Below are 15,255 nucleotides of genomic sequence, written 5' to 3' on the forward strand. Positions count from 1 at the left end.
AGACCTAAAGGGGAGCTTGGCATTTAGCTTAGAAGATAAAGATACATATTTTCATAATAAGGAGGTAGATGTCCAAAAGTCACACATGCACACACACCGTCACACACACACAGAATAGATGCTATAATTTCACTGACAGGTCAATTACACAGATAGCTGTGACACACCATTAACATTGATTGAGAATTATTCAGTTTTGAACATTACATATCCTTATGTATCACATAGGGGTTGGAAAAGACCAAAATTGTAGTTTATGAAAGATAAAATGTGAAATTTGATGTCTGCCACACAAACAAACCCACTATTTATGTACCTTTGATGCTATGTGTTTATTTTTAGCGTTCATCTCCAAGACCTGCAACTAGAAATCTGAATATCTGCCTTTTCAGTCCTCTTTTCTTTGAAAGCTTTGTGCAGCAGTGTGACAAACCAATCAAATATTCAGCTTTCTTTCAGGCTTCAACAAAAAGACCTGCTGCAGAATTTCTCTCAACTATCGCAATCCATATCTGCTGCTTTCCCCTTTCTATTTTTTTTCCTCATGGGTTTGCCAAGATAGCGTGTTCTATTGAGTGCTCTGTCTCGTATTGAATTGCTCCCCCAGTTGATGTGGTGTGAAATGGCTGAAGAGAACCTGTGGAACAGATTTCGAAGCGCAAGTGTCAGATCTTCATCCCCGATCTGAAAAAGTAGTGACAAGGAACAGGCTTTAGCTGAGAGGTGGAGAAACAACCTGGACAATATCTGATATGCGTATCTGATGTCAGTGTGTCAGCAGGGATTCCTATGAGAGAGGAAGGGCAGTGTAAAGATTCATTCATTGGTCAGTCTTGGGGGTGTTTATTTTCCTGAATTGTGACTGTGGATTTTGAATTTTGGTCTGATTTGACATAAAAACAGTAATGATAATTAGTAATGTTTTTGTTATTAAAATGTAATGAACCCACTAACATCTGGTAGCTCCTTTTCTCCCAACAAACCTAACAAATGCAGCAGAAGACTGCAGAGGATATGGCTATAAGAAGCATGGTCTCATGTCTATGTAACGTGTGAAGCAGGGGGTAATTCACAATGATAGGCTGACCATCGCTCAGTATAGCCGGAATATAGTTGATGTGAGAACTAACCAAGCTTATCAACTGTGAGCAGCTACTTTCAGGCTCTGGTCCGCTGGAGCTCTGACAGTTACTTGAAGCAAATGAATTCTATTTGTAAATGTTTGTGTGGTAAATGTGTTGTAACGTTAGCCAAGTCTTTGATTTGTATGTGTCTGTCTGTAAGTTTCAGTGTGGCTATGTTGCATGCCCAAGCAGCGACCGCCGTAGAAATGTAAAAATGAAGCCAGTGCCAAAAACTGCAGTTCCTCAAATGGCCACTTGAAGTTGGCTCCAGAACAAACCAGCTTCTATAAGCATCCATTTTAAATTGTCCACCTTCAAATCAAAAATAAACATGATTAAAGCCTGGTTTTGGTCTCTAGAGCTAGTTTTGGTGTTCATGACAACTATACTGGGGGTGTTTTTATTTAGCTCACCTGTCTAAATTATATTAAGGCTTAAAGTTATGTACAATTAAGAGTGTGGCTGCTTTGAGCAACAGGTGTGTGTCATTAGAGGTGGCTTGTTTGAGCAATCAGGCTTCATTCAGCCCACCTCAGCTCTACACACAGTCTTTGCCCATTTTTGGATTAATGGATGCAGCAGAAACATGAATGCCAAGGTGTCCAGGGCGAGAGCCTCCACACTTTGAGCTTCACAACGGCTTTTAAGGTGACGTCATGGATACGACACCCATGTTTAATACAATCTATGAGCAGGCCACCGTTTTTATAAGAGGGGATGAGGACTTGGGGGTGGTTGGTGAGGGATACGACCATATATGTCACCTGCGTCTTCATCAGCTACTAGTTAAATTTAATCAGGAATTAACCGAGTTTCAACCAGCTGTCAAGATTTGGACCTGAATCTATAAATACTAAATATTCATACATTGTTGTTTTTATTACCTGAAACACACACACACTTTAATTCATAAATCAGATCGAGCATGTTTTTTTGAGTTGATTTCTTCCTCAGGTGTTTGCACTTCAGTCATTTGAATATGAATCTCTACTTGCTTCTGCCTTTTCTTGGATCAATAACTGGCCTTTTTTTCTAATCTTTGTCCTCACCCTGGAGACAAAACGGTAAATATGATTCTGTTCAATTTTCACACAATTGCTCATTTTCTGTTTCATTCCTCTTCAGGTATGGGAGAATTTGCAGGCTTGCAGGTAATCAAGGCTTTCATACAGAAGGTAAGTAAAAAGAATACGATGCCCTCTTCACCGAAGGCAAAAAACAGATTGCTACACAGGTGTGAGACGTATGAAGTGTGTGTTTCTTTGTGAAGGTGCAGGCAAAATAAAGGAGAATGAGGGGAGGGAGCACAATTTACGAGCATTTGAAGGAGAGAGGTTATGTGGTCCCCTTTCTTTCTCCCTCCCTCTGTCACTCTCACTCAGTGCTGCGTGAGGCAACAGCGTCTCCCTGTCAGACTCTTCACATCACAGTGGGTTTCTAGATCAGCTGCAGAAAAGCATTCATAACTAGAGATTTAAGATCTTTAACTTGAAAAGAAAAAAGGAGTAAAGGGGGGGAAAAGGTGACGAAGAAAACAGAAGAGAATAAGCTCATTTGCTGAACCAAAGAGCGACCACACAGGGATATTTTTGGTATTTCCACTTTTAAACATCTGCACAGGTAAGATACTTTTCATTCTATTCATTGATTTACAGCATGCATTGACATTTACAGACATACATACACACAACAAGGACACACACAGAAAACATCAATATTTTCACTGCTTGTTTTTATGACTTATAATTAAGAAGTGCATTTTCATATATGGTTTTAATTGCATAATTGTTTGATTGTTTGAATCAATTAATATTTCAGGTTGTAACACTTTTTTGTAAGCAACATAAAATTGGCTGCAAAAATAAAGTCACCTTTTATAAAAAATGACCTGAATGCTGCAATAAACATCATCACATTATTCAACACTGCCAGAAAAGTGCCAAATCTAGATAAATGCCAATTAACAGCATTTGTCGGCTCTGGAGGATGTCTGGTAATCAACACTTTGATATGTGAGTCCTCAAAGGAGCAATAGCCTGAAGCAAAGCATCTCTGACCAGGTGCATCAGTCTGCATCAGTGTAAAATATTCATGTGTATATGACGTGAACATATATTCACTTAAATAAACATCATTAGAAACATTTCATAACAATTTTGCAATCATTGCATCAAGACAAAACATGTATTTAGAAAAGGGTTTTTCTATGATTAATTCTTTTTTTTATTTTTTTTATTTTTAGGAAAACAAATCAAAAATTTAGTTACAAAGTAAGTTACAAAATAAAACTAACTAACGTGCATAGGACATGATCATACACAGTGCAGTATCTCCCAGATTTAAATATGTATTTGGGCAGCTTACCCACAAAGATTTACATGTTCCCCTAAGTATTTCTAAGTATAAGTGATATGCAGCGGATTGGAAGCATTTTGCAAGCTCATTCCACCTGAGTTTTGAGTATCTTTAAAACAGTAATATAGAAATGTGTTGTTGCATCTATGTCCTCTTCTCATACCCTGCAGCCCAATTACACGCATGTTTTTGCATTTTCCATTTACTACATGGGGTATAATTTCAAGTGGAAAAATTAACAATTTTCCTGGTACTCTGTGACATCTGTGACACTAAGCATCTGTGTGCATCCTGTCAGCATGAATGAAGACCAGAAGGGATGAGTGTGCTGCCCGACTTACAGAGTTGAAAGCCAAACAGCTCTGAATTTGTAATCACTGTTGTTAGGAAATCATACCCAAGGCAAACAGGAACACAAGCTTATAACGAGCTTATAAATTCTGCAAAATGGAATTAAACCTCACACAGTTCACCTTAAACCCTTAAGTGTGGATTTTACTATTTCATGCACTTGATGAAATGTGCACACATGTGTGTTTGCACATCCTAAATTGTGATTGTTCCCTGGCAGAGGCAAAGCTATTAGAGTGGCTTTGACCTCTCATAATGAAAGGGTCAGCAGGAGATAATAACATTTAGCCAGCAGTTGATCATTAGCCCCGCAGACTAGGAAAAACCTCCCCTCTGCAGTGTGAAATTTCAGGGCAGTGACTAAAATCACCAGTATCTGATTCAGAGTATCGTATCACTGCAATTCATACAAAACACCTCAGCTGTGGACAAGGTACTGTAGAGTGACAGACAAACATGTTCATAGTTTAAGTTAAAGAGCACAACCTTGTTTCTTTCTGTCAATCAGTGCCAGGTATCTATCGTGGGACAATAACACAGAGTCAAAAGGAGCAGGTTTGCTACGTTTCCAGTTCAAATAATACACTATTAAGTCACCTCATCAAAACTGCATATGATCAATCTTGACCTCTTTTATGTTAGTTAAATATCAAGCTTCTGTCTCTGACTCCCTTGGGAAGCCTCAGCAGCTTCAGAATGATGGAAATGCACAATTTATATTAAATGTTTGTGTTAGAAAAGGCGAGTCAGAGAGAGCAAAAAAAGGTGGATGTAAAGAAAGATAGGAAAACTGAGCTGGGCAAAATAGGGTGAGCAAGAGTCATTAGGAGTTGTCCTTCCTGTTTTGCATTTTGAGGGTTCTCAATTCTCATCACGCTTCACAAATTAGCTGCAGGGTCTGGATGGTTTCCACAAAGGACATGGCAACAGCGTTACTAGGCGAGGGTGGGTTTTCTTCCAAGCTGTCGGATATTGTAGACGGCATGAAACCAGATGGCATCACAAAATGTATTCCTTGCAGATTATAAACACGTGCATTGTAAATTAGAAATCAAAGACACAATGCTGTCTTCTACTGAGAGATGCTAGCTCTAAGGTGGAGCCTGCTGCTCAGCAAGTAACGGTTTTGAATTGGACATGGGAAATATTTTAACATGCCCTTCAAACTGATTGCACTGATGGGCTACACATATTGAATCACTGGAGTGCATCCATCTGCTAAAGATTTTATCAACTCTTTGTAACATTTATTTGAACAGTGATGGAAGGTTGTGTCACCTCAACCTCTCTCAAGTCAGACTTTATTAAAAGATTATTCACCATGATTTATAATTATACATAAAACATCCACAGCTATTTAGTTTGGACAGATTTAGCATTCTGGAACAGCTTCTCAGTCGACTTAAATGAAATCTAATTGGGACCATAACCCTTCTTTTACAACATGATGAAGCTCACATTGTCAGAGATTACTCCATTCAGAAAAAGAGACCACTCTTGCTTTTAAGATTTTTTTACTTAGGTACATGCACGTGCAGGTCTGAAATTACACTCATTAAACTATTCACTGACCCATCCTGCCCTACAAGCATCTGCAGTCATTATGTTTCTTCAGTCATTTGTTCCGTTTATAGCAATGCCAAATGGCTCTACAAATGGCAATGTCATCTTTGGTCAGCAGTCCACCACTTTGGCCCAGACTGAAATATCTCAACAATAATTGGATAGATTGTCATAAAATTTGGTGCAGGCTATCATGGTGCCCAGAAGATGGATCTTTTTGACTTTTGTGATTCCCTAAATTTGATTCAAGCACCACAAGCAGGACAAAGTTTTAGTTAAATTAAATGATGTGCACAAAAGTTTGTACAGACATTCATGTTTCCCAGTCAGTTAATTCTACTGACTTTGGTGATCCCTTGACTTTTCCTCTAGCACCACGGGGAAATATCTTTTGAATAAAAACTTTTGAATGGATTGTTGTAAAAAACTGACACAGACATTTGTGTATTCTCCATGATGAATCACAATCATTTTCATGATCCAATGACTTCATCCATCATCAGCTCAAAATTTTAATTTGTTTTAGAATTAGAATTATTTAGCTGCAAAACCAATGACAGCTTCAGCTGACCTGTGTTTATTGCTAGTTAACAAATGTTATCAAACCACTGTGAAGTGTCTAAAAAGCCAAATTCACAGATTTATCAAAACAACTGGACTTCATAGATTGCATTTCATTGTCCAATGGGTGTCTGAAGCAGCACACCCCAACCAACATGACCTCTTGTTGTTTCACACACTCTTTTCTAGTCTATCCGCTTTCCACCATTTGTCTTCAGTAGTCAACCTAAAACTTGAAATAACTGAAAATTAAATGTAAATACATCCTTTGTTGAAAAATAATGAAGTTAGCCTTTGAATTCTGCTTTTAATATACAGTTAGAGGACCTCTTAATTAAATATGTGCTGCATCAGATGTCCATCTGATCAGAAATATGACATTATATTTGCAGGTTAGACAAATAAAATGTATGCTGGATGTGACCTCGATAACCTATAATATCATTTTGAACAACTGATAAATATACAAACAAAATCACACAACAGCACAGCAACTAAGTTGTGTTGTGCAATTCTCATTTTGTGACTTTTAATGGCCACCGTAGTATCAATCCGCATTGCAGTCAGCAGTCTCCAACAGGAGAGTTTGATTACAGGAAAAACTTACAAAATAAACAAGTAGAGCAAAACAACGTACGTTCCAGTCACTCTCCTGAATTCCAGCAATGGCCAGTAATGCTCATGACTCATAAATATTTAGAGTACTGTTTCTGAATGTCACTGATGAAAACAAAATATAACAATGTGGTTCCCCTCCAGATATTTTCTTTTTCATTTAAAACACAGAGGGAGGCTGACTCTGCCTTTTTGTTGTTGTTTAAAAGCCATGTCCAGCCTGGCATCTGTGGCCCCCTGAAAGACTTTGCACTCATATACATGTGTCCTGAGCAAATATGTGGCTTTTAGTCAGATATACTGTAACAATAGTTAGACAAGTGTTGTCAGGTCTATTAGTCAAGACTCCCTAATGAGGGCATGAAAGATCACACATGGAGCATGTGGCATTTTCTTGTACAAGCTTGTCAAAAACATGTTGCACTCAATCATATCACATTTTCCTGATCATTTCCAGAAAGTCTAAAGCTATCTGAGTAAAAAATATAAAAATATAAAAAAAATAAGATAAGACAACAATGAGGAGAGCCGTTTAAAGTGAAAATGAGGGGAATAAGAACATCCATAAAAAAAACTGTACTGTCTAACACTCACATATCCACTAGAGTGCCCTCTTGGATGACCCTATGGTAGATAAAACATTATAAAGTGTCCTCTCTGGTGCCTGTCCAGTGGAGAAAACATGATGAAGGGTTTTCACCATAAATCAAGCATGGCCTTCTGCAGGCTGGTGCCCCTTCTGTACAGCTCTTTATTTTTTCACCCTTGTTCTTCAAACAGTCTGAACCGGCCACTGCATCCGACAGTGAGAGAAATGGCTGTAAAAAAAAAAAACATTACATTCATGAGCTTACTTCTGAATATGGCCATTCAATCTATATGTACTTTCAACCACATTTCCACACAGACCTAAAGGAAAAACAACAACTCATTTCAGTGAGAGCAAATCTACTTGGCCATCAGAATATATGCTATATGTAAAACACTCCATAAAGGTCAAGTAATGTTTTTTTAAAAAGAAAAAGATGTTGACATTATTACAAAATGACATGATTTACTCCAGTTTGGTATTTTTAACATTGGCTGCCAGGCCACAGAAAACAGCTACTCCACCCACCTGCATGAGAATGTGGTTTGCAGGTGGTGGAGAAGACAATCCCACAGTGTAAGAGTGCGGACAAATATAGAGCGGAAAAATGGACTGCACCAGATGAAAGGAGAAGTTACCTTTTATCTTTTCAATCCAGATGGATGGGGTGAAACCACGACAGACTTGAGTGAATCCTCTATGAGCCAACAAGATTCCTATTTAAGTCACAGTGGCTTCCCCAGCACACTGGGTTTTCTCGTGAATCATAGGTTTCTGACATTTGTATTACTCAACTGTGAAATATGTTCCTGTGGTTTTCTGTCCATCTTCAAAGTCAAATGTATATCTATTACACTGGCTAGTAGAATTTTAGGAAAGTCTCATTTGAACAAAGTTGACTTCTTTTTGTTAGTGTCCAACACACAGCTCACATGACTCTTACTTGGAGAGCTTTCAGTGTTGTATGGGAGCTGGAGTTGTTAAATTCTTCTTCATCTTTGTTTGGATGGTCATAACTTTGAAATCTTACAGTACAATCCACAGAAGTAGATACCAATATTATTTTGGAAGACAGATGTTTTTAATAGCAGACATTTCCACTTGTTTTAGCAGGAAAATCTTAACGTGCAATAAAATGAATTAATGATGTGCTGCTCCATCACTACACTAAAGCCCTAGAAATAGCTCCTCTTAATATAATACTGTCAGGCCGGACTCAAAACAGGACTCAGGCGCACAGGTGTCAATGAGCTATTTTATTGAAATAACAAAAACCCTCGACATAGTGAGGTTCTGGAAACAGGCCTAAACTAGGGAAAACAAAAATCACTCCAACGGAGGAAAACTTTAAACTACTTTATGAAAAGGTTATCAAAATCAAAATCACTCACCAAGAGGAAAAGACAACACGCTGCAAAACATTAACTGAAAGCGCTCTGAAGGAGGCTGAAAAAACACTACAACAGAAAACAAAAAGCTAGACTAAGAATTTACAACAGAAAATCACTCAATCAAGGAATATAAACAAAAGAACACTCGAGCAACAATGCTGTGACTATGAACGGACAAGGAAACAAGGCTTTGGTGATCGATCTAATGATGAAACACTTTGGCACAAGACAAAGGGAGACGCAGACAATATATACACAGGGTAATGGGGAACAGGTGGAAACAATCAGGGCGGGGCAGACAATCAGACCGGTGACACATGAGGAAGGGCAAGTGAAACGAGAGGTCAGGTAAATACCAAAATAAAACAGGAAATGACGAGACAGAACAAAAATCCAACTTGACCTCACCGCAGTGTGACAAATACAGTTATTATCAATTATTGTTATTATTATTATATTAATAAATTACACCTCTGCTTTTCCTGATGTACAGTGGAAGTATGATTCATCATCTAGATAAACAGATATTCAGATATTCAGATTCAGATATCAGGTATATTGTAGATTTCTGGCAAAATGTACCAGGAGAAAACAGGATTGCCAGGTTAAACCAACAAAGTATTTAAAATGCAATTGTGATTTGTGTTATTTAAAATCACATTTGGCTCTGCGTCATGCTTTAAAATGTTAATGTTCCTGAGTTATCTTCAAATATTCCTCCTTGAAATTAGTTCAACTTTTAAAGTTATGAAAATCTGACTGTGCTACCATTTTATGTTCTTGAAAATTTTCATACATATAGAGATAATATGTTTAGGTTCAAGTGAGTTCACAGCGATTTTCTGTCTTCATTATATTTTTATGACTGTGGACTCCAACCTTGTATGCAGGCTGCACTGATGGGGCTTCAGCAGCCAGAAATTAGATTTAACAGCTAGGCTATTTGAAGGAAAGGGCACCAGGGTCCATAATGTTCCAATGCATGATCCATCACAAGGCAGTGGCGTGTAAATATACAATACGTACATTATATTTCAGCCTCAGTCAAAAACCTTCAAAATATTTCTCATAAGAAATAATTTACTCTCAAACTCAGCTCACATTTCTTCATACATAAAACAATCTGTCTGTGGGTATAAAACTTTCCCAGAAGAAGTTTCAGAAAATTCTACATCTGTGGATAATCTTGAAGCAAGACAAAATAAACCAGATGACTGCAGTATCGTCATAAAGGCAATGATATATGCACTCATGAAATTCCTGTGAGGATGAAGCAGATCAAATACATCACTGACGTTAACTCAAGTCTCTTTGGAACTGAAGGTTGAATACAGGAGTTCTTGTAAAAAAAATAAAAAATCACTCAATGTCAGAGCAGCTTTATAATGATTATGTATCCTGTTATATATATTATATATACATTAACTGCAGTAAGCCAAACAACAGGTTAGGGTCAGGGTAAATCGTGTAGTTCGTATCGATATCTATGCCATTTAGCTTGTTCATGGTGATGTTGAACAAACATTCAGAAATGTGTTTAGAAATCACAGAACGAAAGACACGCTGTAGCTCCACAGCTTACCTGAAAATTGCACTGCATTTCCTTCCTCCCTGAATGCTTCCTGTTTACATTCCTTAAAGCCTTAATGGGGATTGTTCTGGGAGATACAAGATTATAGTTGTTTTTTCCCCAAATTATGTGATATCAAGTTATCAAGCCCTGCAGTCACTTTTGGTTCAAGATCACTCACTGAAATTTCTTTTGCAGCACCATCACAATGGAGATTATGAAAAACCCACATTTAAAAATCTATTGATATTTTTTATTTTCAGAAACAGTCACCATCCCCTGTTATTTTGCCTTCCAGTGAAGAAACAGTCCCCATATAAACTGTAGTGAACATCGCCGTTCAAGTGAGAAACTGTTGGCCCTTGTTTTGCCATTGACATTACTGAAATCTAATGAAATGTCAGTGACTGTTTGATTCAGTCGATCCCCTATAGAGCCAGTGCAGGCTACATATTGATAATTCATGTGATCCCAAAAGAATCCCAGATGTGAAGTTGATTACTTTCTTGATGATTTCCTTAGTGCTTATTGATTTATTGTTGATCACGGTCTCTCTTATTTTAAGGTTGGCCTCCAGAGACATGGATATCCTCATGAATGAGGATTTCAGTGAGACCGGTAACAACAGCCATGCAACAGGACTAGAGAGACTAGAAGGCAGCAAAGGCCAAGCGCTTAACCACAGTGACCCCCTGGACATGTTTATAGGCATGGAGCTTCTTCTACGTTTTAAACCTCTCTTTCTGCCTCTCTACTGCCTCGTAGTGGTTGTGGCTGGCGTTGGAAACTCCTTCCTGTTGGCTTGCATCTTGTCTGACAAGAAACTACACAATGCCACCAACTTTTTTATCGGTAACTTAGCAGCTGGAGACCTGCTGATGTGTTTGAGCTGTGTACCACTGACTGCGTCTTATGCCTTCGACAGCCATGGTTGGGCTTTTGGAAGACCTCTCTGTCACCTGGTGCCCTTGCTGCAATGTGCCACAGTGTTTGCATCAGTGCTTTCACTCACTGCCATTGCTGTGGACCGCTATGTTGTTGTAGGTAAGAGATTTAACTTTTTTTTTTATTGAGAATTGGTTTCTTCTGCTAAACAGCAATGCATGCTGATTACTTCTCCCTGAGATGTCTGAAATGTCTGTAACTTTGTCCTTTCTGTCTCAGCTCACCCAGTACGTAGGAGGATCTCTGTGTGGGGTTGTGGTGCAGTGACTCTGGGTGTTTGGTTTTTATCTCTGGCCCTAGCTGCACCTCCGTCTCTCTACACACGTTATCTCGACCTGCGACCCAGTGGCATCAACCTGGTGGTGTGTGAAGAGTTCTGGCCGAATAGTGGCAATCTGAGGCTGCTCTACTCCTGCTTCATTCTCATAGCCTCCTATATGATTCCACTGCTGTCAGTCAGCATATCCTACTGTGCCATCACTGTGAGCCTAAAACGCTATTCTGTACCTGGAGAGCCATCCAACAGCCAGCAGCGCTGGAGCCAAAAGAGGAAGAGGATCTTCTCTCTGCTGGTAGCCTCAGTGCTGGCCTTTGCCCTGTGTTGGCTGCCTCTGCAGGTGAGGCTTAGATCCAGACTGTTAAATCCAAAACTAAAGCCAAATTATCAGCCATTTTTAGCCCGACTATCCTTCACCATTACTCCTTATCTAACCTGCTCAGTTAATATGAGGAAGTGGGTGTTAGACTTGAGAGGAACATCAGAAGAAGTTACATTCTTCTGTAGCAGTGAATCTTTTAAGCTGTAGTCTCTTTCGCTGTCCCGGATGACTCCTCTAAGCCCCGCTCAGCAAACCCACAAGCTTGAATGGCAGCAGAAGGGCACAGTCTCCTGACAAAACCTCATGCCTCAGAGGCATGAACCTCGCCAAGATCTCAGTCCCTTTTGCTGCAATGACATCTTGTCTTCTTAAAGACACCCCTGGAGCACTCCATGGGCCCAGGGCAGACTGTCCCAGGTTTCAGTGGCAACTGTGGCAAGCTCTGTATGCATCAGAGACATGCTACATCTTGTTGTAGGCAACAACAAAGTATTGGAAATGTATCACAAGTTGCAGCATTTGCAGCAGGATCTTCTATTCTGATCAGATTTTTACTGAAGGGACACGTCCATCTACATTGGTAACAGAGCCAAGAGATGCAGAGTCTAGTTTTATTTCAGATAATTAAATGTTATTATGGCACCAAAAAGACTAGCTGTCTACCCCAGCTTTAACTGTCCGTGAGATTCTGAAATTTTACATTTCATTAACCACAGAAGCCTATCACCAGGTCAATGTGTCTAGAAAACCAACATTATGTCAACAATGAGCCATGCAAAAGCCCAATAGATGAGGATTTCATTGTAATATTAATGAAAATCAAGGGCAGGGTTGAGTCCACCAGTGGTGCACCCATGTTCAAAAAACAACAGTTTAAAAATGTTCCTATGGTTAATATGATGCTCTCCACATCATTTCACACAAAACGATTTGATAGCACTGTCTACATGCAGATCATAAATATAGCAGTATCGTATTTCACAACTGTCTCAGTTCTTCATTACAGATTTGGTGCAATTAAATATGGAAAGGTTGTAAAACGTTGTTTTGTTTTTTTGTGTCACTGTGTAGGTGCTGAACTTGTTGCTGGACCTGGACCCAGACTTCCACATCATAGGCAAGCGCTACATAAACGTCTTACAAGTCTGCTGTCATTTAGTGGCTATGAGCTCTGCGTGTTACAACCCCTTCATCTATGCCTCACTGCACAGCAAGATGCGTATGCACCTGAAAGGCTACCTCTGTCCTTGTCGCAATCGCCAGAGAGGGATGGTGGAGAGAGCGATGTCCAGGAGCTGAATTCAGTTCAAGTTGTGCATGCTATGATACAACAGCTGTAGAAGCTCCTGACATGTAGAGCCCCCTCCTTTCCCACAAGCCAACAGCTGTACCCCTAACACCGATGTTAATGTCTGAAGTGTTCAGGAGAAAATAAGACAACTGCTCAACATTCATTTCTCCACGTATTTCAAGCATTTTGTGACTTGACATTTATTCCCCAATTGTACAGTGTCATCAGAGGCAGTGCTAAATAAGGGCACTTATGACAAACAGGCGAAGAAGCAGATCCACACCAGATTGTAGTTTTGCATAATGATGAAGAAGATTAACCCATCCATTGGGATCCCTGTGTTTTTCTTGGACCAAGCTCCTGGCATAGACACTAAGCAGATCTCGTAGCCTTAAAAGGGCTAGCAGTGGAATAAACAGACCCCCAGGCTCTTGGGCTTATGCCGGAGGCTGAGAACAGGGGTGGCTACACTGGTTGCATGTCCTGGTTATATTTATACAGTTAGCACTTGACTTCAGGGAGCTGACCGAACATTGAACTCGCCTCACCAGACATGGATTCCCGACCAAGAAAAGGGTGTGCAAAAGACACAATGTGATTTATTTTGTCTGTGGTGCTAAATGTCTGTGTTTCAAAATCATATAATAATAGTTATGCCTCTTTTGTATTACCTATAAAGTTTATTATGTTGAAATACATGTTGCCTGCTATTTTTAATGTTATTATGTAGTATTTATCGGCTATGATTTGGCTCCACAGTAGGACTTGTCAACTGTGCACAAATATAAATCCATTTGTGTTTGTGCATACATAAGTAGCGTGTACAGTTTGTGTGGACCTTAGTGGAAAAGATCAATATGTACAGCAGCTTGTATTGTCACATTCAAACCTCTGTTTGTAAAATGTAACAAATGCCAAATTCATAAAGGTGTTACCTGATAAATGAAGTCTCAGTGCTTTGGCTCTGTCTGGAAAATTAGATTGACACAATGATCAACTTAATATTCACAGCATGAACATTAAAGTCACTCATAACCATCGCTGTGCTGCTGGCACTGGCGTTCAGTTTCCATTAAGTGTCATTAATGCTTTCTTTGTTTGTCAAAGCCTGGATACCGGGTCCATTTTTGAACACGCTTTTTGTTGAAAGACTCACCAGAGAACTGACTAATGTGCTCTAAATGATGTTTAAGCAGCATTAATTCTGTTCAGTTAGTTATTATTTCAACAGTTTTCATTATTATTGCTTCTTACGATTAAAAAAAAGCTATATTTTTATATCCCTCCACTGTTAATTGTAACAATGCATTACACACAATCAACCTATCATAGTGCAGGACAGTTTGTCCATCAACAAACTCAATTAGCCCATTCAAAAGTGACAACACACCAACAGGATTGTGAGGCTTTAGTGGCCGTTAAACCTGCAGAAATAGAAAAACAAAACCATGTAATTCACAAAGCATACGCCAAGGGTGAAATGCAGACACAACTGGGCTGCCAAAGAACCATACGTCTCTGATGTCTGGTGCCATTTGCACATATTTAAACAAGGTGATATGCATACATTTGACGCAAAAGTGGCACCTTTCTATGCAAATGATCCTCATTGTGGAAAGAAGGTCCAATTCTGATTCCAGTTTATATCCAGGCATAATGTGCAAATACACGTAACTTTATGGCTGCGGTAATGCTATTAAAGATACAGCTTTGTGACACTTTAATGTTTGTTTACGTGTTTGCAGTTTAGAGTCATTTCATTGGTATTTGCAACTCAAACTCCCCTATTTTTTTCAGTGTAACACCCAATTAGATGGGCTGTTTCAACATCACATGGGTCATGGTTGAATATGATGGAGTAAAGGGGACCTTCACATCCTCACATCCCTCACTTCCAACATCAGGGCACAGACAGCATAATACCTGATATTTACCATGGAGGAATAAAGCTATAAAGCAATACAATTCCTTCTTCTGGAAAAAAAAACAGAGGTTACACACAGTAATAATAGAGCATAGAGCAGAGTGGGAGAGAAAAGAGCTCTCTGTGTGGGAGAAGCATGAGGGAGAGCACGCATTTATAAGCACTCCAATTTACAATCAGTGTGACAAGAGCCATCCTGCCAGATAGAAATGAATGAAAGAGCACAGGGAATTAGCCTATATATAAATATCAAATATTTTAAGACATGAATTAACATTTCACAGACACAAAACACTGATCTGCAAAAACGTATGACCGTGTTTGCGCTGTATTATTATTAGTGATTTTTTGTGAATAGGATCTGAGATGGGGCATTT

General features: G+C 39.1%; 1 protein-coding gene across 2 annotated transcripts; it reads left to right on the top strand.

Annotated features, from left to right (window-relative positions):
• The first annotated feature begins 1,673 nt into the window (after nucleotides 1-1,673).
• On the top strand, nucleotides 1,674-13,861 carry si:dkey-202l22.3 (7 transmembrane receptor domain-containing protein). Of its 2 annotated transcripts, XM_027280645.1 has the most exons (5): nucleotides 1,674-1,772; nucleotides 2,250-2,299; nucleotides 10,685-11,163; nucleotides 11,284-11,681; nucleotides 12,735-13,861. In XM_027280645.1, exons 3-5 carry the CDS (start codon nucleotides 10,701-10,703, stop codon nucleotides 12,960-12,962), a joined length of 1,089 nt encoding a protein of 362 aa, XP_027136446.1. In that variant the 5' UTR covers nucleotides 1,674-1,772; nucleotides 2,250-2,299; nucleotides 10,685-10,700; the 3' UTR covers nucleotides 12,963-13,861. The 2 variants fall into 2 exon arrangements, with proteins under 2 accessions (XP_027136446.1, XP_010727956.1); XM_010729654.3 differs by lacking the exons at nucleotides 1,674-1,772; nucleotides 2,250-2,299 and adding an exon at nucleotides 2,517-2,744.
• The last annotated feature ends 1,394 nt before the right edge of the window (nucleotides 13,862-15,255 follow it).

This window comes from Larimichthys crocea, chromosome VII (assembly GCF_000972845.2).
Source record: "Larimichthys crocea isolate SSNF chromosome VII, L_crocea_2.0, whole genome shotgun sequence".
NCBI lineage: Eukaryota > Metazoa > Chordata > Actinopteri > Sciaenidae > Larimichthys > Larimichthys crocea.